Source organism: Notamacropus eugenii, chromosome 1 (genome assembly GCF_028372415.1).
Source record: "Notamacropus eugenii isolate mMacEug1 chromosome 1, mMacEug1.pri_v2, whole genome shotgun sequence".
Taxonomy (NCBI): domain Eukaryota; kingdom Metazoa; phylum Chordata; class Mammalia; order Diprotodontia; family Macropodidae; genus Notamacropus; species Notamacropus eugenii.
The window spans coordinates 726738410-726761239 of NC_092872.1; the positions used below are offsets into that span (position 1 = coordinate 726738410).

General features: G+C 46.3%; 1 protein-coding gene across 3 annotated transcripts; it reads left to right on the forward strand.

Moving 5' to 3' along the window:
• The first annotated feature begins 39 nt into the window (after positions 1 to 39).
• On the forward strand, positions 40 to 21481 carry LOC140521699 (all-trans-retinol 13,14-reductase-like). Of its 3 annotated transcripts, none has more exons than XM_072637000.1 (11): positions 40 to 396; positions 6988 to 7170; positions 8427 to 8668; positions 9055 to 9256; positions 9728 to 9925; positions 11487 to 11606; positions 18736 to 18874; positions 19295 to 19404; positions 19491 to 19657; positions 19933 to 20092; positions 21158 to 21481. In XM_072637000.1, exons 1-11 carry the CDS (start codon positions 222 to 224, stop codon positions 21301 to 21303), a joined length of 1842 nt encoding a protein of 613 aa, XP_072493101.1. In that variant the 5' UTR covers positions 40 to 221; the 3' UTR covers positions 21304 to 21481. The 3 variants fall into 3 exon arrangements, with proteins under 3 accessions (XP_072493101.1, XP_072493099.1, XP_072493100.1); XM_072636998.1 differs by having other exon boundaries at positions 135 to 396; positions 20860 to 21481; XM_072636999.1 differs by lacking the exons at positions 18736 to 18874; positions 19295 to 19404 and having other exon boundaries at positions 138 to 396.
• Positions 21482 to 22830: the final 1349 nt, after the last annotated feature.

Sequence of the window (22830 nt, forward strand, 5' to 3'; positions counted from 1 at the left end):
TTCGCGAGTCCTCCCTACGGCTCCAGGCCAAGGACTATCCTCGCAGGACCGGGCGGAGCGTCGAGGGGCAAAGTTCGAGGTCGAGCCTCTGGGCTGCGCAGGCTAGCGGCCAGCCCCAGTGGCGCGGGTGGGCGGGGTGGGGGCGGGGCAACGCCCCCCCCTCCCCGCCCTACTTATCCCGGACCGAGCATCCTCGGCTCCATTATCCGGGGGCTGTCAGCATGACGTTGTGGCTGTGCTGGGCGCTGGTGCTGGTGGCGGGGGTCGCGCTGCTCGTGACCCGGGTCCGGAGGCTCGGGGGCGGCGGTGGCCCGAACCCCTTCTCGAAGGACGTGAGGAGGCCGCGGGGGCCGCTGGTGACGGACAAGGAGGCCCGCAAGAGGGTCCTCAAGCAAGGTGCGAGTCCCGCGCCGAGCCTCAGTTTCCCTCTTTGTAAAACGCAGCAGGAAGCGGAGGGTTGGCGGGGAGGTGGCGTGGGCCCAGGCCCGTGGGTTTCAGGGCGGGTCACCCCCCACGTAGAGGCACCCCCACATACCCCCAGCCTCAGTTTCCCCACAGGTCAGACTAGGGTGTGGCCCGGAGCCCCCAGAGGGGCTGTCGGGGCCGAACGCGGTCCAGTTCTAAGTGTCGGGTCAGCCTGGCCCAGCGCCCTCCGGCTACGAAGCCGTGCAGGTGCCTCTCTAGGAGCCTCCCGCAGCGCCCTTGCCCATTAGCGTTTGTTTTTGTAGACGGCTGTGGACGGTAACGAGGGCAGCCTGGCACGTGCTTCCACAAACCGGATCCAGAGGCTGAGTTTACTTCTTTCCTTTTATACCTAAAGGCAAGGTCTAATTTACACCTTTCCCTGTTTCCCTAGGCCTGGGCCACCTAAGTTTCCATCAGTTCAAAATCCATCCTCTTGCTGAAGGAGTCCGAATGCAGATAGAAGCATTTCCCACCCTTCCCATCCCCCTCTTTTACTTTATTCTTTTTTTGTCCGTGTGTTCTTCCATAACAAGACCAACCTGGAAGTGTGCTCCACATGACTGCATATGCCTAAGACATCAGATTGCTTTATTTTCAATGGCAAGGAGGGGAGGGTGGAAGACCGGGAGTTAGGAAGGGAGAGAATCTAGAACACAATCTTAAAAAGTGGATGCTAAAAAATATTGACCTGTCATTGGAAAAATCCCAAATATTAAAAATGTGACCTCAAAAGAAAAAAAAATCATTCCCTGATTCAAGATTAAACATTATTATTTTCAAATTCCTCAGTCATTTCAAGTAGGGGTATGCTACAGCCAAGCTTTGACTTACAAGAGGCAGATTTTTAATTTTCGTTGTATGTATATACACTTTGGAAATTGGCAGACCGTAAAACAGGTCTTGATTTGTTTTGATGGTTGTTGAATAAAGTGATGAAGAAAATATTAATAATGCATACTAAACTTAAAGCGTGTCATGCATACTGGAGATGAAAGGGTGTTTCCAGGAGAGATAATTTAAACATTTACAGCACATGCCTGACTTAAATGTACTATTATTTGGCCACTCATCTCTTTCCATGTTTTTTTTTAAACTTTTAATAGTATTTTTTCCCCCAACTTACATGTCAATTCAATTTTCAGCATTCATTTTACAAGATCCTGAGCTCCAAACTCTTCTTTCCTCTCTCCCTTCCCCCTTCCTAAAATAGGCAATTTGACATAGGTTATGCATGTGCTATCATGCAAAACACATTTCCACATTAATCAGAGCTATGAAAGAAGAAACAAAAGAAAATAAAGTGAAAAAAGTATGCTTGTCTGCATTCAAAGTCCATCAATTCTTTATCTGGGTTTGGATAGCATTTTCCTTCAGGATCCTCTATCCTTACCTTAGATCACTGTGTTGCTGAGAAGGGACTGAGTCCTTCGTAGTTGACCATCACACAATATTGATATTGTGTACAATGTTCTGGTTCTTCTCATTTCACTTTTTGTCAGTTCATACTAGTCTTTACAGGACTTTCTGAAATCTGCCTGTTCATCATTTCTTATTTCACAATAATATTCCATTACATTCCTATACAATAGCTTGTTCAGCCATTCTCCAATGGATGGCATCCCCTCATTTTCCAATATTTTGCCACTACAGAAAGGGATGCTATAGATGTTTTTCTGCATGTGAGTCCTTTCCCTGTTTTTATGATCTGTTTGGGATACGGGTTGAGTCCTTATATTGCTGGGCCAAAGGGTATGCAGAGGTTGGTCTTCCTAGGCTAGGGCTCCTTCCGGACTAGCCATGAATAATTAGGACTATAGCTCCACGTCCTGTAGGAGGGCTATAGGGGCCAAGTGTGGTCAAGTTCTTAAGTGTCTGGTTACCTGTAGCGGATGGCCCTCCTACGCAGCTAGGTGAAGTGGTGAAGAAAAGAGACACAGGAGGCTGGAAAAGATAGACCAATTCCATTTATTGATCCGAGGGTTGGGGTATATATAGACAGAAATTGCAAGTCTACATGACATTCTGCTCGTCTCTTGTCCCAGTGATTTGGCCAGTCTTATTGTCTTTAAAGACTGTTAGCTTAGAGGACATCTATTTTACATATCCCTTGTTTTCTATAATTCTCATGTTTGTGTCACGGAGACAGCAACATCTGGGGGGCATGGAGAGCCATTCCGGATGATAATGAGCACAGTCTCAAAGAACAGTTTCCCCCAAGGTCTTTCCTGATCTTGTCAACAGCACTCCACCCTGGCCCTCAACAGTTACCCTGGCAGTGACTTCTAGCCACGAAGTCCTACAGGTCCCTCACAGCGAACTGTCTTGAGCTCATGTTTGTGCAGAGCCCAGTTACTCTTGGAACTTGTACCCCTCACCCCTGGCACCGAATAACTGCTTATTGAGTGTGCTAGCCATCCAAATCCTGGGCACATCCTTTCTCTTCACTGTATCCTCCCATCTGCTGTGACTCTCTTTCATCCTATGTCTTGTCTCCCCTTCTCAGATAAACTCTCTGAAACTCAGTGCCTGCCTTGCTCTCTTCTCAAGTCCTTACAATCTGACTTCCAACCTCTAATTTCAGGTGCAACTGATCTCTCCTCAGTGAAGATTCCTTGTTAAAAATAATTTAAAATTTTGAACAAAAACCTATCTTTTCTTACTCCCTCCACCCCTACTGAAAAAAAAAAGCCTCATATAACAAATATGCTCAGTCAAGCAAAACTAATTCCCACATTGATCATATAAAAAAATTTTCCCCAGCTGCACCCTGAGTCAGTTACCTCTGTCAGGAGGTACCACTGGTCCTCTGGAATAATTCTCAATCATTGTATTCACCAGAGTTCTTACCTCTTTCAAAGTTGTTTGTTTTGACAATATCCTCCTGCTTTAACTTTTTTCCCTCTGTGTCATTTCATTCCAGGCTTTCCTGGCTTCTGTTATAGTACTATATTTATATATCATGATTTTTTTTCAGCCATTCTTCATTGAAGGGCACCTCCTTAGTTTCCAGCTCTTTACCATCATAAAAAAAAGCTGGTAGAAATATTTTTGCATCTGTGTGTCCTTCCACTCTTTGACCTTCTGGGTTATAGGCTGAGTAGTGGGTTCATAATTAAGTAACTCTTTGGGCATGGTTCCAAATTGCTTCCCAGAATGCCCAAAGCACTTCACACCTCTGCCAATAGGGCATTTAATGTTCGTATGAGCTTCTAGCATTTGTTATTTTCCTTTTTTGTCATCTTTGCCTATCTGATGGATGTGAGGTGGAACCTCACAGTTACTGTAATTTGTATTTTTCTAATTATTAGTGATTTTGAGCATTTTTTTCATATGGCCATTGATAACTTGGGCTTCTTAGAAAACTGCCTATTTTTATCATTATCAGTTGGGAGTGGCTTTTATTATAGATTTGAATGAATTCCTTATAGATCTTGAACAAGAAATTCTGATCAGTGAAACTTGTTGCAAAGATTCCCCCTGCGTGTTTCCCTTATAATTTGAGTTGCATTGGGTTTTGTTATCCAAAACCTTTTTAATTTTATGTAATCAAAACTGTCTATTTTAGATCCTCTCTAGCCCACATTTGTTCATGATTTCTTCCCTGTCCATAGATCTATCTAAAAAGCAATTTCTTCCTTGCTCACCTAATTATTTATGATGCCATACTTAGTGTCTCCAAGTTATATATCCATCAGTGATCTCTTAATTGCCAGTTCTCGTGGCCTAATCCTCCTTGACCTCTCCTAAAAGGTATTAACCACCTTCTCCTCTTGGAAATTCCCTTCTTTCAGTTTTTGTGGCACTGCTTTCTCTTGGTTCTCCTCCAACCTGTTTGACTACTCCTCAATCCCTTTGGCTGCATCTTCATTCCTATTGGACCTACTACCTCCTGGCATCCCCAACCTCTACCTTGGGGCCTCTTCTTTCTCTACACTCTCTCACTAGGAGATCTCAGCAGCTTCCCTGGTTTTAGTGATCCCCTCTCTATTGATGACTCCTACATATCTAGATCCAGCTCTAGTCTCCTGAACCGCAATCCTACATCACCAAATATCTATTAGACATTACAAAGAGGAGATCCCATGGGCATCCCAAATTGAACATCTCCAAAACTGACCTCATTCTCTCTCTTCTCAAACAGTCCCATCTTTTGAACTTCCCTGTCCATCTTCCCAGGCTTGTAGCCACAGCATTGTCCTTGATTCTTCAGTTTCATTACCAGTCAGTTGTCCAGTCTTACTGTTTTTCTCCTCATTCCATCTCTTCCATAGTTTACCTTCCTTCTACTCTAGCCATCATCCTAGTTTAGACCCTCATTCCCTCTTGCCTGTACTATTATAACTTTCTGATTGATCTCCCTGCCTCAAGTGTCTTCCTACTCTAATTTAGGCTCCATTCAGCTATCAAAGCGATTTTCCTAAAGCTTAGGTCTGTCCCCTCCCCCTTTCCCTATCCTTTCCCAATTCAATAGACTCAATGGTGCCGTGTTACTTCTAGGATCAAATATTAATTCTTCTGTTTGGCCTGTAAAGCTCTTCATAACCAGGCCCTGTGCTAACTTTCCAACCTTCTTATCTCCTTCACATGCTCTACCTCTGTTCTAGCTATGCTAGATACTTGCAGCTGCTCATTTAAAAACTAATAGCCACAGCTCTCCTTTATATATCACTTACTATGTGCCAGGCACCATGCAAAGTGCTTTACAGCTACTACCTCATTTGATCCTCACAACAACCCTGGGAGGTGGGTATTCTTATTATCCCCATTTTATGGATGTGGAAACTGAGGCAAACATAGGTTATGTGACATGCCCAAGGTCACACTAAAGCTAGTAAGTGTCTGAGGCCAGATTTAAACTCAGCTTTTCCTGACCCCAAGCCCAGCTCTCTGGGCACTATGACAACACCAGCTTCTTCCAATCTGTGATGCTCATCTCCTCACTGCCTTTCCACAAACCTAGACTATTTCCCCTCCTCACCTCAGCTTCTTATGCTCCAGTGTCACCTTTCTTAGTTTCCTAGCTCCTTCCATCTGCTCTGTATGTGCCAATATCTGTACAAGTTGTTTCACCCATTCAACTATAAGCTTCTCAAAGGCAGGTCTCCTTTTCTTGTATCTCAGCACTTAGCAGAGGACCTAGCACATAGTTGGCCCTTAATTCATGATTTTTGATTTTCTATTGACTGAGTCCAAGGCCAGCACTCCCTACCCTGCTGGTTTCCAGGCCTCATCTCTGTTTCCAAACTGACTAGGCAAAGAGACCAGGGGATGCTAGAGGTCTTCTTGGGACAGGTCTACTGCATAGACCTTGGAGATAGGATGGAGATATGTAGGTGTGGGTTGGATGAGCAAGGGGAATTTGGAAAATATTAGCTGCCCAAGAAATCTGAAGTAATAGCAGGTGGAGGATATTTAGCTTAGAGAGGAAAGACCTTAAAGAGAGGCATGGTCAGTGTCTTCAAGTATCAAAGGCTGAGAAGAGGGATCAGACTTACTCTGTCTGACCCCAGAGGGAAGAACCAGGAACTATGGGCTGAATCTCAAAGGGGCAGATGTAGATCTGATGCCAGGAACACTTCCTCACATTAGAACTGCTCCAAAGTGGGTTGGCTGCCCAGCCCCTTCCCCAAAGCTGAGTCACCCCTCCTTGGATGTGTCTGATGTGGACTCAGGTCCTGCCTCCCAGGCCTCACCTATGAGATTGTACAGTTTAGCAGAAAGGACACTGGATTTGGAATTCAAGGACCCAGCTTTGAATCATGGCTCTGTCACATTTGCGTCCAGGCTGTCCCATATCATTTGTTATTTTATTCAACAAACATTTCTTAACTGCTGAGCTTGTGCGAGGTACTCTGCCTTCTCTCTGCTCCTATGCTGGTCATCCATTCCTAATCCTATGGTTGCTGTGTTTGTCCTTTGTTCTTGAAGAGGACCATGGCATCAGGGAGGTGATGCCATGATATGCGAGTGAATTAGATTTAAGTAAGGGAGGGCTGCACAAAGTCACCAGCCTCACTCTCTCCTCCCGAGCCATCTGCATCCAGTGGCCAGATATGAATCAAGATAACTGAAAATGGCTCCAGATGCATTGGAGACCTTGGCCTTTTTAAGCTAAAGTCTTTAATGGGTCTCCTTTTGACTGAGGCAACACTGATTCAGTGATTAAGGCTAGGTAAGAAACGGGGCAGAGAATGGCCTCTTTTACCTAATAAAAAAAAAATCGGTCTGGGAGGGGAAGACCCAGAATCTTACTATATTATTGTTTGGACTCCAGGTTCTAACCTCACCTTTGTGATTCTCAGCTGCTGTTATCTGATGAGTCAGGTGCTGCTTAGCTGTGGAAATTTTTCATTGGAATAGACTATGCCAATTCAGATTACATATCTCACTGCCAGTCTTGTATTGTGGCTTTTCTTATTGTATGTGACCAGAGATGCTAACTTAGTTTCATGTTCCACCTCCCACTCATCTGGTATTGTCTCAGAGGTTGATATGCTATCTCTCCCATACTTCATTTGACAGCTTTCTCTGCCAGCCGTGTGCCAGACCAGCTGGATGCCATAGTGATCGGGAGTGGCATTGGGGGTCTAGCGACAGCGGCCACCCTTGCCAAAGCTGGAAAGCGAGTCCTGGTGCTGGAGCAACACACCAAGGCAGGTGGCTGCTGCCATACCTTTAAACAAAGTGGCCTTGAGTTTGACACAGGTAAAGTGAGTCAGGGGAGGAATTGGCATTCTCTGTTTCAGGGCACTTGGGAGGGTGGCAGTGCAGGGTAGGGAAGAGAAGGTTAAACTCAGAGTCACAAGACTGGAGGCCAGAGCTGGACTCTGCTTCTAACTGCCTCCCTGGGCCTCAGTTTCCTTATTTGTAAAATGAGGAAGATGGGACCTGTTGGCCTCTGAGGTCCCTTCTATCTCCAGACTAATGATCTTATTGAAGCTTAGCTGACACCAAGTGACTTGGATCAGGAGTTAGAGGGGACCAGACTAAAGCTGAAACTGGGCATCCTCATTGGTCTAGTGAGTCTCTCTCCCTCCTGGGGACTCTTTTTTTTCTTCTGATACACAAGAATTTAATGTTCAAACAGGGAGATTTGCTTGGAGCAGGGGAGGTTATCCCTGCTTCTGGGTCAAGTCCAGACAACAAGCCTTTTTAAAGTCCTCACTGTGGGCCAGGTCTAGCAGTAAGCACAAGGGGTATAAACAGGAGCAAAAAGAGACAGTCCCTGTCTTCAAAGGGCTTATGTTCTAATGGGGAGAAGGAGTGGGGTGAGGTGGGGTGGAGCATGGCTGGGCTGGGCCCTTCCTCAAACATGGAGGTTTTGAGATGCACGCAGCTGATGGAAGAAGAGAACCCTGGGAGGGTGAGTCAAGCAGGGAAGGAAGCTGAATCACTGGGGCAAAGTCTGGAAAAGGAAGGCTGGCTAGACTAGATCTCTTCTCAAAAGGGTGGCTCAGAGAAGAGCTCATCAGTGAGAGGAGGCCCCAGTGGGGAGAAGACACCTAAACAGGAGTGGCAGAGTCTACACAGTAACAAAACAAAACAAAGGCCAAGCTTTTATGAATTGCCTGCTGTGGGCTCTTTACAGCTATATCATGTCATGTGATTCTCATAACAACCTTGGGAAGTAGGTGCTATTATGATTCCCATTTTACAGATGAGGAAACTGAGGCAAACAGAATTAAGTGACTCATCCAGGATCACACAGCTAGTGTTTGAGACAAGATCTGAACTCAAGTCTTGCTGACTTCAGGCCTAGCTCTTTGGCCAGTGCACCACTGAGCTGCCGAGTAAAGGACAGCTGGTCTTGGGCTTTGCTGTTACCTAAGGCTGATCCCAGGGTTGATCTATATGAGGGAAAGTTTGGAAATTTCCAGCCACCTTCATGTGACTTTCCTTCTTTCTCTACCTCTGTGGGGTTATGCGCAGCAACATATCCATTCCTTGCCACTGTTTGACAGGAATCCACTATGTTGGGTGGTTGAAAGAGGATGGCTTTAACCGCTTCCTCCTGGACCAGATCACAGAGGGGCAGCTGGACTGGGCTCCCTTGGATTCACCTTTTGATGTTGTGGTACTGGAGGAACCCAGTGGGAGAAGGGAGTTCTCCATGTATTCTGGGGAGAAAGCCTATGTTCAGGGCCTCAAGGAAAAGTTTCCTCATGAAGAAGCCACCATTGACAAGTACATGAAGATGGTGAAGGTAAGACTGGGCTGACCTGGCAGGCTCCTCCCCACATGCAGAGTCCCAGGAAGGGCCAACATTGAACTACAGGAGGGTGGAGATTGAGGGAGGATGAGAGTTCTGGCCCCAACTACTTCTCATTAGGACATTAGAGGTTTGCCTGGCATTTCCATGCCTTGGGGACGTTAGGGATTTCCTCCTTTACAAGCAGTAAGGGTTCCCATGAAGAGACTAAGACGTGATCTGGCAGAGGTGGACAGTTAAGTCTTACCTCACAAGTCACTTCTTCCCCAAACTGCCTGTCTGAGTGATTGAGATCTGGCCCATGTCACTGGGGCCTCACCTCTTGCGCTGGTTCTTGGCTGCAGTAACTTCTTTCTCCCTGGGTTCCTTTCTTTCCCCAGGAGGTAGCAAAAGGAGTCCCTCATATAATCAAGCTGAAGTTCATCCCTTTGCCTGTGGTGAGGCTAATGGACAAGTTGGGGCTGCTGGCCTTTTTCTCCCCTTTCTTGCGAGCAGCCACCCAGAGCTTAGCAGATGTGCTCAACCAGCTGCATGCCTCCCCGGACCTCAAAACTGTGCTCAGCTACATCTTTCCCACCTATGGTATGGACCTTGGCTTCTGGGGACACTGGAGGTAAAAGATGCAGCTGGATAGGGAGGAAGTGGCCTGTGTGAACAGGTTGCTGGTTTCTTGGCTCTCAGGTTGTTTCTTCCTTTCTTTACGGGACATGGGCGGATGGTTTATACCTATGACTCTTAAGAGTCTGTGATCAAGAAGGCTGGTCATCTGTCATTCTACCCCATAGAAGTTCCCTTCACTCCATGCCCTGGAACTCTTGCTGTCCTGTGAGATGTGGCTGTCATCTTTAAATAAACCATCCTTGCAGTGTTGAGGGAGAACTCTCCCATTAGTCCAGGTTTGGTTGGTTACGAGGTTCTTTGCTGGATTAGGGATTGGGAGAGATTCTGGTCCTGGAGGTAAACTGAGGAAACTCATTTTGGAAGGGATTGTTATCCTTGCCTGTAAGGTGTTAGTGCTAAGCCTTAAACACTTATGTTGCTTCTCTCCCACAGGTGTTCCCCCAAAGAATGCCAGTTTCTCTATGCATAGCATACTTATCACTCACTACCTGCATGGAGCCTTTTATCCTCAGGGAGGCTCCAGTGAAATTGCTTTTCACATTATCCCAGTGATTCAGAGGACTGGGGGTGCAGTCCTTACCAGGGCAACAGTGGAGAGTGTGCTGCTGGATTCTGCTGGAAGAGCCTGTGGTGAGAGCTGGGGGTCCCATCGTGAGAGAAGGGTGAGAGGGATGGGCTTAGGAAAGTGAGTCAAGGAAAGAGGATTAGGTAGAGGCTCCAGGGTGCAGATGATGGGCTGCAGAGCTGGCTGCTACATGTGGGTTGAACAATGGGATCTATAGTCAAGATCAGGAATGAGGAGTGTGACTTTAACAGGACCCATCAGAGGGCAGGGCTCTGCTGAATCCTTCATTGGTAAAATAGTTATTGAAGGTTTCCTATGTGCTAAGATACTCTGTATGGTAAGGGCTGTGGAGGCTACAACATTGAGTAAAACATGGTAACTGCCCTCAGGGAGAAGGAAATCAGGTTCAGAAATATAGTTATGTAATCACAAGCACTTTTTAAATACCTATTTTGTGCTAGGCTCTAGGAATGCAGAGACAACAATGAAATCACCCTTACCCTCGGAGAAATTACATGCTGTCAGAAATTACACATACATTTATAAAGGGTATACAAGATCAATGTGAAGTAAAAGTTTTCTGTGTGGGGAAGAATGAGCTTCTGGGAAATTGACATTGGGACAGGCTTCATGTAGTGAGTGGCACTAGAGTAGAATCTGAAGGAAGCTAGGAAACCCTAGAGGCTAAGTTGAGGTTGGTGTATGTTCCAGGCAGGAGAGACAGCCTTGTCAGGTTCGATGGAGGGATGTGGCAGGTCCATTCACTGGGGTAGGCCACAGGCTGCAGAAAGGGGAGTAAGGTATAAGAGGCTGGAATAGCAGAGGGAAACCACTTGTAAAAGCTAAAAAAACTAAAAAGAAGACGTTTGATTTTGAGGCAATTAGAGGCATTAGAGAGTTGCTGGAGTTCAGTAAGTGGAGAAGGGACATGGTGAGGCCTGTCCCTTAGGGAATTCTTTTGGCAACTGGGCTGAACCTGGATTTGAGATGGGGAGATCAATTGGGAGGTTGTTTTAGTAGTCCAGGCCAGAAGTACTGAGGGTCTAAAATAGGGTGGTGGCCGTTTGAGCTGAGAGAAGGTGGATATCAGAGATACTGTGGAGGTGGACATGATAGTATTCATACCCAATGGCTTATTTGTTATAAGACAGAGCAAGGAATCATTGATAATGCCAAGGTTGTGACATGAGGCGCAGATACTGTTAACAGGCACCAATAAGTCGTAGTAAGTAGTAAGTCATAGGCAACCATAACATTAATTAGAATATGATAGGCGTCATTAGACAGGGACAGACCAAATACTAGGAGAGTTCTAAGGACAAGAATGGATTACTTTGGCAAAAGAATTTTCATAGGATAAGTGACATTTTCAGTATGGGTGAAATTGAGGCAGAAATAGATGGGGGATATGATGTCAGGAAATAGCTTGAGGAGGAGGGCAACTAGGGAATGGGGAACTGGGGCTCCTGAAAAAAGCTTCACCTGCTGCACTGTTATGCTAAGGCTTCTCCCCACGTAGGAGCCTGTGTATGAGCCCAGGTCGCACCTTTGTGCTTCTTGGGCCAGTGGGGCTTCTCTTCCCTCTCTGTGCTTTCCAGACCTTATCCAGTTTCCTCTGTTCCCCAGGTGTCAGCGTCAAGAAGGGCCATGACCTGATGAACATATACGCTCCCATTGTGATCTCCAGCGCAGGAATATTTAATACCTACGAGCGCTTGCTGCCTGAGAAGGCCCGCTGCTTGCCAGGTAAAAGCCTCTTGTCCTTCCCCACTGTACTTCTAGGCTGGTTCAGCTGTGTTCTGCAGATCTTCCCCCTTAGGAAAGATGGAACACTGCCTCCCTTGTGCCCTCTGAAAGGCCAGGCCTGGGGCTTGGGTGGCAGCCTCCTTTGCCATCAGCCTCCATCTTTCTGATCCTTCTTGTCCTCTTCTTGTACGTGGACTCCTCCTCCTGTCCGTGTCTCACTCCTCTTGGATGTCCATCTGCTGGTGGCTAGCACTTTCATAGCATGTGAAGGTTTCCACAGCGCTATGTAGATAATCTCTTGTTTGATTTTCAAAACAACCCTGGGAGGTAGTTGGTATTATTAATCCTATTTTGTAGATGAGGAAACTGAGGCGAAAAGAGGTAAAGTGATTGGTCCAGGGTCATACAACTAGGAAGTATCTGAGGCTGGATTCAAACTCAGGTTCCCCTTTCAGGAAGCAGGGCAGGCTTGGTGGCTCTTAAGCCACAGTCATTTATAGTATGCCCTCAATGCTCTGAATCTCCATACTCCTTTTCACTGTGCACAGGCAGAACAGACCATGGACAGACATTTGTAGGCCCTCAGACAGGCTGTGCACCTCTCCAAGCTCACACACATTTGTGGATTTTGGAGAGAGAAGGTCAGGTTCTGGGGCGGGGCTTGTGAGGAAGGAACGATAGGAGGCTTAGGGTTCCCTTGATTGGGGGCTTCGAGGCCAGAAGAAACTTGTTTTGGTGGGAGAGGGGCATTGTGGTTGAGATGTGGAAGATGCCTTAACTAAAGCAGAGTGACCATGAAGATCAACGAAGACCACAGGCATTTACTGAGCTCCTAGTGTGCACCTGGCTCTGGGCCGAGTGCTGGGAGGATAAGGGATTTGGAATCAGAAGACCTGCATTGGAGTCTGGGCATTAGCTCAGTGAGCTAAAACCCACCATCCTCTGAACAAGAGTGCTTAGGAGGAAGAGCAGTGAGGAGACAGGCTCATAGCCCAAAGGCAGTGGTATTAACACCAAGGGGCAAAGTGGTGACAGAGGGTGATGGAAAAAAGGGAGCTCAAATCTGTGACTGCAGATTTCTGTTTTTGTTGAGAAGCTGGAGTCAGAGGAAGGTGATGGTGACTGACCAGTATCCAGCAGAAGTCATTTTAGGAACTGTACATGCACAATGGGAGGACCCAAGGAGTCACATCCTGTGACTGGGGATTTGTCAGTTGGTTTGCTCATCCATTTTTTTTTCAGTCTTTGCCATAAGGGAAAGTTTGCTGAAGAGGGAAGAAGGGAGGGACATATTTAGAAATGACCGTATTGTCAAAATGAAAGGCATCAATTAAGGGGAAGGTTCACCTGGATGAGACCCATCACTGTGGAGAAAAGGAGGGAGGCTCAAGGTCAAGGTGAAGGAAAAAATCAAATTGATTTAATTTTTAAAATGCTACCTGTTTCCTTTTGATTCATATCACCTCCATTTCCAAATATATTCCCTTCCCCTCCTCAGGGAGGTCTTGTAACAAAAATTTTTTTTAAAAAGGGGGAAAAAGCATTTCAGCAAAGCAAACTAATCAGCGTCTTACTAAGTGCTTACTATGTGGTTGGCACTGTAGATACACAGGCAAAACCCAGCTCTGGCTCCCAGGGTTCTCCCAGCCTAACGGAGGAGATGCCATGTACATGGTGATGTGCAAACAGGATAACTTAGAGATGATCTCAAAGGGAAGGTACAGAGACTGAGGAGGATTAGGAGAAGCTTCTCACAAATCAGACTTTAGCTGAGATTTGAAAGGAGCCAGGGAAGCTAAGAGGCAGAGATGGGGGAGGGAGGCACACAGTAAAGACACCTGACATCGGGAGATGGAGAGTCTAGTTTGAGGAACAGCCAGGAAGACAATGGATTGAACAGTATTTGGAGGATAGTAAGTATAAGATGATTGGAAGGGTGGAAAGGGGTCGGAATATGAGGGGCTTTGAGAGCCAAACAAGATTTTTTTTTTTTGATCCTACACATAACAGGGAGAGTTTTGGAAGTGGGAGTGACCAGGGCTGACTTGCACTTTAGAAAGGTCATTTTCACCAAGGAGAGAGTGGCAGAACTGGAGGGACTAGAGATCTGAAGCAGGGAGACAACCAGGAGGCCTTGCTGTTGTTCAGGTATAAGAGGGTGCACCATGGTGGTGGCAATGTCAGAGGAAAAGAGGGGAGTCTGCAGAGATGATACGAAGGTAAAATGTACAGGCCTTGGCAATGGACTGAAATGGGCAAGCAGGGCATTGGAGAGTGACGAGTCAAGGATGATGTCTAGGTCATCAGTGTGGGTGACTGGGAGATGGGGTGCCCTTGGCAGTAAATGGGGAACTTCAGAAAGAGGAAAGATATTGAGTTCAGTTTTGGACATGTTGAGTTAAAGATGTCATTGGGACATCCAGGTCAAGATGTCCAGTAGATAGCTGGAGATGTGAGACTGGAGGCCAGGAGAGAGGTCATATCTGGACAAATAGATCTGAGAATCATTTGTATAAAGATGATGATCGAATACATGAGAGTTGATGAGATCACCAGCAAAACAGCAGAGAGGGAGAAGAGAAGAGGACCCACTGTTAATGGGCATGGCTTGTATTCAGCAAAGCAGACTGAGAAAGAGCAGTCCAACAGCTAGGAGGAGAACTGAGAGAGAAGGGAATCAAGGAGAAGAGGGTGATGACAGTGTCAAAAGCTGCAGAGAGGTTTTGAGATTCAGGTTGAGGAAGACCACTGGCTTTGGCAGTTACGAGGTCCTTGGTGACTTTGGAGAGAGCAGTTGTGTTTAATTGGTGACGTGGAAGCCAGACTGAAGAGAGTTAAGAGAAGGAGAGGAGAGGACGAGCAGGCATGTGGTGTAGATGCCTGTTGGAGGAGTTTAGCCACAAAAGGGAGAATGGAGGATGACAGTGTTGATGGAATGGTCAAGTGATGATTTTTATGTTCTCTTCAGTGAGTTCTTTTTTTCTCATATTTTTAAAATCATTGACCAGTTTTTCTTCTATTTCTCTAATTTGGCTTTAAAAATCCTTCTTCAGCTCTTCCAAGAGTGTTCTTTGTGCTTGTGACTGGTTCATATTCCCTTCTAAAGTTCCAGAGGGGAGTACAGTCTCTCTCTACTGTACTCTCTGCTGACCTCTTTAGTATTTGTGTTTTAGTCCTTGTCCCTATAGAAAGATTCTATGGTCTTTTCTGCTTTGCTTCTTACTCATAATGATGATGATCACGCTTTTCCTGGCTTTTAAATAGAACTCTGCTTCTAGGGCACAAGGGGCTCTGTCCCACAGTTCTTGTGTGTTGAACTTGAGGCTTTGTGTGTTGTGGCCTCTGGTTCTTTCAGCTAAAAGCTAAAATGCTCCAGCTTACCTGGTGCTGAGCTGGCTGGTGTGAGAAAGCAGAGGCCAGGTGAAGTCTTTTTGTATTTTCCCCCCACTTACCCTGGAGCTAGCTCCTTAAGTGTGGGGGTGGGGTGGTCAGTCTACAGCAGGTCTCCTCTGCTGAGCTAGAGCATACGCAAGCTCAGGGGTTGGTGATCCCAGCTGCCCTAGTGTCTTCCTGATTCCCTTGGGGTGGTGAAGCATGCCTGGGGTCCTGGTGTTGGCAGTTGCAGGTTCCACCTCCCTGGGGTTCAGGATCTTCTCCTGGTTTGCTGAGGTGGGGCTGTCTGGGACAGCTCCAGTCCTGCACTGTTCCCTTTCAGCCACAGCAAGAGGGACGCCCCCCTTTGCGATTTTCCAGCCTTGTGTGCTAAGAGACTGTTTGCCTCTTTCAGGATTTTTCTGGGGAAATATTTTATGGGTCTTTCAAGGTCAACAAGGGGAGGGGGAGAGAGCATTTACTGATCACTCTGCCATCTTGGCTCCCAGAAGCTCAAGTAGGTGACTTACAGACATTTAATCTGCGGGCTAATAGTCTCAGGAGTGGCTGCTGCTGATACCTGGGGCTCCACGGCTTTGGACTGATATGCCCGAGATTCCACAGTGTGGCCGTGGCCTCAGACCACTCGGGGGTTCCTGCTCAGTCCTGCTGTGGTGGGGACATGCTGGTACAGCCTTTGTACTGTGCACTGTGTGCTCCTCCAGCCCCATGAAACAGATCCTTCCTGTCGACCTTCCAGTCTGTCCTGGGCTGTGAATCTGCCACAGTCTGTCTTCTATTGAATTCTGCCCCTCCAAAATCTAGTCAGGTTCTATTTTTAGAGGTATCTGAAGGAGTTTTGTCTAAGAGCTTAAGTGAGTAGTTGTTCTCACTCTGCCATCTTGGCTCCTCCCCCAAGTGATGATTTTTTCTTAATGTGGGGGAGACATGGACATGTTTGCAGACATTAGGGAAGTCACCTGGAGACAAGGAGAGACTGGAGATTAGTGAGAGGGGGCTATCATCTGGAGAAGATGGGGTGGAACAGAATCATGTGCAAGGAGAGAGAAAGGAGAGAGGCTTTGTCTTCGTGTGAAGAGGGAGGAAATAGCAGTGGAAGACATGGGTGATGTGAAGTGAGGAGCAGAGAAGAGGGACTCTGAGAATGGCCTGTTTTTCAGTGAAATATGAGGCAAAGTTCCCTGCTGAAGCAGGGGACTGTGGGAGCCTCAAGGAGGGTGGAACATGTTTGGAAATATTGTTCTGGTGAATGGGATGATTCCACGAAGGAGACATAAAAGAGGGGAAGGAACTAAGTGTTTGTATATAGTGCCAGGCACTGTGCTTTACAGTTATTATCTCATCTGATGCTTACAGCAACCCTGCTGTTGTTATCCCCATTTTATAGTTGATGAAACTGAGGCAAACAGTGGTTAAGTGACTTGCCTGGTGTTATCCACAGTTAGTGACTGATACCAGATTTGAACATGGGTCTTCCTGACTCCAGGCCCAGTGTTCTATCCACTCCTCTATCCAAGTCTGGGCTTGCCACAATGAGGGCCTTATTAAGATTATGCAACACAAGCTTGTTGGATCCAGCTTCGTGCAGCAGCACAAGAACAGGAGCAAAACTAGGGGATGGTCACCATGGTCCAAAATTACAGTTCCATCAGGGCAAGATCCTTCCTAGAGTGAAAGGGCAAGGGGCTAGAGAGAAGGAGATAGTATAGAGGGGAGCTGATTCACCAAGGGGTCAAAATGGAATGAATGAGTGGATGGGAGAGAATGCCACCAGTGAGGGGTGATGGACTGGGAAAAATCGGATAGGTGGATGGGACTAGAAGCAGTAGTTTGGGGTGGCAAGGCAGAGAAAGGTAGAAGGACAACAGGTTCTGTCAGTCAGGTAAAGGAATTTCAGAGCTCATGAACATGGATGTGGAGCATGTATGGGTGATGGCAGCATCCAAGATATGACCTTTCTGTAGGAGTGATGGGCAGTGAGTAAGCTGGAGAGGAAAGGGGTTTTGAGGGAGTGTCAGTAGATATGTTGAATGCTCTTGGTATGAGAGCAGGAGTAGAAAGGGAAAGAAAGACTGTGACCCAGGCACTGAACTTGCTGAAGAAGGAAGGACAGTGTCCTGGAGATCTGCAGACAGCAGCTATTAGAATCATGATTGGGTGGAAAATGTGGATTGAGTGTACCTTGCAGGAGGAAAGGTTACTGAGACATGGCGGTGAAGGGAGAACCTGGAAGTGACCATGGGGAGCAAAGAGTATTCCAGCACCCCTTCCAAGATCAATGGATGGTGGGGAACATGGCATAATGAGTGAAAATATGGCAACAGCTTGGTACCCAACTCTTATAAGATGCCCTCTATCTCTGGCCAGGAACATAGCATGTCTGTATTTTCAGCCTTGATTCAGATATCCAGATTGAGATTTCAGACACTGGTTTCATAAGCTGTTCATTTCCTAAATTTGTCTCATTCTTCTAAGACTTTTCTCTATAATCAGCAGCAGTGATAAAAACGCCTGGGCCACTTAGCCTTCAATTTCATAACAGAAAGAAATAATGAAAAAGTTTTTAAGCATTATAAAGTGCTGTCAAGAGAAGTGAAGACAGTCTCTGCTCTCAAGGAGTTCATACTCTATTTGGGGGACAACACTAGTGAGCTGGGTGCAGGTAGATAGCAAGGCCCAAGGGTTTGGGGGGCTCTGGGCAGGTCAGATGACATCACCCACAGGAATGGAAGGAAAAGCAGCAGCAGGTCAGCCCTGGGGGGACTGGAGCAGACAGTAAGGCCTTACTTGAATGGTCACAGCTGGTGAGACCATCTCATCTAAGCAGCCTGAGCAGCCACATGGGGTGAGGGAAGGGAGAGGGCGCCCCCAGAGGGCACTGTGGCTCAAGACTTCATAATCGTTGGCAATGCCTTCTAGATCCTTTTTGTCAGTTATTTATCAGCACCACAGTCACCACAAGTTTGTGGTAGTGAGGTTTGGCAAGTGTGAGAGGTTCTCTGTCGTATATTGGATATTTGCCATGGAAAGACACCAGAACTCTGGATCAGTGATAGCTGGTTGACAGATGGCTTTGTCTGTACCCTTTAGGGAGTTGCCATGTGCAGTTGATAGCATACCAAGAGTGGGGAACCTGCAGCCTCCAGACCACATGTGGCCTTCTAGGTCCTTGGGTGCGGCCTTTTGACTGAGTTCCAGTTTTACAGAACAAATCCTTTTATTAAGGGGATTTGTTCCATGAAGTTTGGATTTGGTCAAAGGGCTGCACTTGAGGACTAGAGGGCCACATGTGGCCTCAAGGCCACAGGTTCCCCATCCCTGGCATATACCATTCACGTTATTGTTGTTTGGAGGACAAGTTGACACTCCTGTCTCTTTGGGAACAGCCTCCTATCTGTTGCTTAGCTTGAAGTCTCCTCCTCTGCATTATTCTACCATCTAATTATTAGACACAGGTCACAATTTCCCTCTGCTGATCTGAAGGATCTGAAGAGATCTTTTCTCAAGTCCCTTGACCTTTCGTCCATGAAATATTTTAGAAAGTAGGAATAATGTCTTGATCCACTCACAAGAAGAAGCAAGAGTGTCCAGCATGCTGTCCCTTTGGTAAAATGGGTAAGTTTCAACCACCAGGTAAGCTTGTCTGAAGTAAGTAACATTAACCAACCCCATCTGTAGGCATATATGTGGCTGCCAGTCTGTCTCTGAGTCCTGAGGTCACTAGTCTTTTTGACAGGTATACAGACCCAGCTGGGAATGGTGCAGCATGGCTTGTCTACACTTTGTATCTTCATCTGCCTCCAGGGCTCCAAGAGTGACCTGGGTCTGGAAGCCAAGAACCATTATATCTACTTTGACACAGACATAGACAAGGCGTAAGACCTAAAGGAGGAGAGTTGGGGCTGAGGGGCACCCATTGATCCTCCTCCCAAATTGATTCAGAGACCTGGGATTTCCATAGCCAGTTGCTCCCTCTTCCTGTTTGAAGTCAGACATCCTTCTAGAAGCTCCTGTACCTTTTTTTCCCTTCCATCTCCTCTACCTTCCCCTTACCCTAGCTGCCGGGATCCCTTGTTAGACTGACCATTTTAAGTTGTCTCTGGCAGCATTTTTGGATCCAAGGAGTTTCAGGCTCCTCTTCTACTAAACTGTCCTGTTTGGGGAGAATGATTCCTGTCCCCTTCTTGTGAGAGGGTTAAGACACCACCTAAAAGTGTGGGATTCTTTATTTAAGGGCCCCATTGATTCAAACTGTAGAGAACCAATCATGTGGCTGATCTCTTCTTTCCCTGCAGGATGGAGAAATACCTGTCCCTATCCAGGGACAAAGCTGTGGCACACATTCCCTTTTTCTACATCACATCACCATCAGCCAAAGACCCAGCATGGGAGAATAGGTTCCCAGGTGGACCAGAGGCCATGGAACAGGGGAAAGGAAGAAGGAGGATAGGCCCAACACCAAGTAAAGTGACCAGAATTCTGTCTCCACAGACAAATCAACGCTAATTATTATATTGCCTGCCCGCTATGAGTGGTTTGAAGAATGGCAGGACGAGCCCCAGGGCAAGAGAGGGAGTGACTACGAGGCCCTGAAGGACTCCTTCATAGATGCTTCCATGTCTGTTTTGATGAGAATTTATCCTCAGTTGGAGGGGAAGGTACTGGAGTGAGTGGGAAGAGAGAAAAGAGGGTGGGTCATGTAAGTGGGTGGTAGAGAGGTAGCTCAACCTTTACCATCTCTCTCCTTGTCTTGATACGAGAGGAGTTCTAAAGGAATGTCACACTGTGGGTAAGGGGATATAACTGCAGGCACCTATTGTTCTGACTCACCTTGGAGGCATACAGCCTGGAGAGAATGAAAAAGAACAGAGATGCTGGAGTCCGAGGGCACTACTGGATTTCCTCACCTCGACTACTTTCCTTACCTTCTCAGGTGGAGAATGTTTCAGCAGGGTCCCCACTGAGCAATCGGTTCTTCCTGGCTGCCCCCCGTGGAGAGCTCTATGGGGTTGACCATGACCTGAGCCGTCTACAACCCCACGTAATAGCTGCAATGCGGGCCCAGAGCCCCATCCCCAATCTCTACCTAACAGGTATGCTCTCTCACTCTATAGGGATTTCTGCTCTCCTTAAATTCCCTCCCTTCCCTATCCACTCATGTGCCCCTAAACCTAAATCCCTTCATCTCTCCTCAGGCCTTGCCTTAACATAATAAGCATATGTGAGCAGTAAGTGACATATGTGAACTCCCAAGGAAATCAGGGATATGGGGTTGGGGGAAGTGATGGGGAGAAGGAACAAGGAACAAGCAATATATGTGCCTCAAGACAGTCCCCTTGGATTTCCAGGACTGGTCTGAGCAAAGTGACTGCTTAGCACTTGAGTCCCACTTCCACCTTTAGCAAGTAGCCATTTTGTGTTGACCTGATTAATGTCCCTGGAAGAGAAAGGAAGAAGGCGCCTATGCCAGACCAGAACTCAGGGTCCTTTCTCTCCTGAGCTTCAGCGCTGAGCTGACAGATGCAGTGGTATCTTGCCGCTTGGCCCAGGATTCAGTTCACAGAATTCTAGAACTTGAGTTGGGAAGGACTTAAGTGAACATTTTGTCCACCTCCTACAGGAGAGGAATTTTCATTCTAACATGCGTTCTCTGAGTGAAGACCTGAGGAGAAGCTCCAGTCCAAGCCAGTAAACATATATTTAGTGCTAAGCACTGTGGATGCAATCAAGAAAGAGAGAGACAGTCCCTGCCCCCAATGAACTCACAATCCAAAGGGCTCCCTCAGCATGCAGAAGGAGGCAGGGGAAGCAGTGGGGAGACCAAGGGGTGCCTGGTAGAGAATCCCCTTGTTCCTTTCAGGGCAGCAGATGCAAAGTGGAATGAATTGAGAGTCCAGTTTCTGCCCTCCACAAAGGAAGCCATTGGGTGAAGTTTGGTACTCAGCTCTCCAGTCAGAAGGGAGAGGATGCTGAGGGATGTGGAGTCCATCAGGGCTTGAGTCAGCAGCTTGGTGATGAGATTCAAAGTGATGAACTCAACCTGGGAAGGGCAGCTAGTTCCAGGCAGATGCACCCCCACCACTTTTGGATAGCTCTTGTCATTAGGAAGGTTTGCCTGACATGACTCCCATGACCCTGCTTTTGCTTTTGCCTTTCAGGGCAGGATGTGCTCACTTGTGGGTTTTTTGGAGCTCTCTATGGGGCCATATTGTGCAGCAGCTCCATCCTGCAAAGGAACTTGTACCAGGACGTCCTGCGCCTCCGATCTCAGGTCTTAGCTGCTGTGCCCAAGAAGATGAATTAGCACAATTCAAGTAGACCCTCTATGACAAGAGAGTCTTTGGTCCCAAGTGAACCTGAGAGAACAGGGAAGATTCCAGGACCCTTGACTTATATAATCTGTAATGTAACCCATTACCCACTACACTGTGCCTTGTGGAAAGGAGTAACCACTCAATAAATAATAATCATTTTAGCAGTCATCGTTGGCTTGATTTCCAATGTGTATGCCAAAGTGAAGTTCTTTTATGTTAAACTATGGTTCTCAAAGTCAGGTTCTGGAAGCTCTGCTAGCTGTCTTTGGGGAGTGGTATTGGTAGCTCAACTTCTATAATGTGGATTAGGTACACAAAGTGTAGTAGTCCATGACCATACAATCCAGTGTGTGATAAACCTAAAAATTCAAGCTTTTAGAAGTAAGAACTCATCATTTGACAAAATTTAACAAAAATTGCTGGAGAAACTGGAAAGCAGTTTGGCAAAAACTAGGCATTGACCAACATCTCACACTATATATCAAGATAAGGTCAAAATGAGTACGAGAAGCAGTAGTGTTTTTGGCTGCAAAGGATCAAGTGCTCTTTCTGGATAAGAACCAGAGCACAGACTAGGAGAATAGTGACCACACCTTTCCCCGTATCACTCACACTTTGGAAGTACCAGAAATTGCCAGATCCCCAGAACTAGCTCTGAAAACAACAGCATGAAAAAACCTGAAGCTTGGGATGATTCCTCCCCTCACTATCCCTTGTGAGCAGAGCCCAACTTTAACAAATTTAAAGTCAAGAAAGAGCCTGGACAAATCAGCAAACAACAATAACTTGTGATAAGAGGGAAGGTAGATTAAAGGAGGCAGTGGTCAGAAGCAAAACACTTTTGAAGAGGGATTGGGTTTAAAAAAATAGGATAAACAAGAAAACAGAAGAAAACATGGAGAAAAATGCAGTTAGCAATACAAGTATGAATGTGAATGGGATGAACTCACCCATAAAATGGAAGCAGGTAACAGAGTAGATTAGAAATTGGAATCCCAAAATTTGTTGGGAAACACACAGAATGGAAAGACACATGTAGGATTAAAACAAGGAACCTCTTATGCTTCAGCTGAAGTAAAAAAGGCAGGTGGCAATCAAACTCAGCAAAAGCAAAAATAGATAATTAAAAAATAATCAGGGAAACTATTTTGCTAAAAGGCACCTCTGACAACGAAGTAATATCAATACTAAACATATGTACAGTAAATGGTAGAGTATCCAAATTCTTAAAGGAAAAGTTAAATGAGTTAGAGGAGGAACTAGCAGAACTATTAGTGGGGGGGGGGGCCTCAATTTTCTCTTCTCAGAACTAGCTAAATCTAACCACAAAATGAAGTTAAGGAGACCAATAGAATTTTAGAAAAGTTAGCTTTGATAGACTCTGGAGAAAAATTCACAAAACTTGAACATGTATCAGGACATAAAAACTTCACAAATACAAAAAAGCAAAATACTAAATGCACCCTTTTCGGATCATAATGCAATAAAGATTACATTCAATAAAGGGCCCTGGAAGC

What these genes read in the sequence shown, in the direction of transcription:
- LOC140521699 (XM_072637000.1), top strand. Translation starts at nt 222, where the DNA reads ATGACGTTGTGGCTGTGCTGGGCGCTGGTGCTGGTGGCGGGGGTCGCG. An exon ending in CAAGAGGGTCCTCAAGCAAG is followed by an intron (nt 397 to 6,987) that starts GTGCGAGTCCCG and finishes TTCATTTGACAG; the next exon opens with CTTTCTCTGCCAGCCGTGTG. An exon ending in TGGCCTTGAGTTTGACACAG is followed by an intron (nt 7,171 to 8,426) that starts GTAAAGTGAGTC and finishes ACTGTTTGACAG; the next exon opens with GAATCCACTATGTTGGGTGG.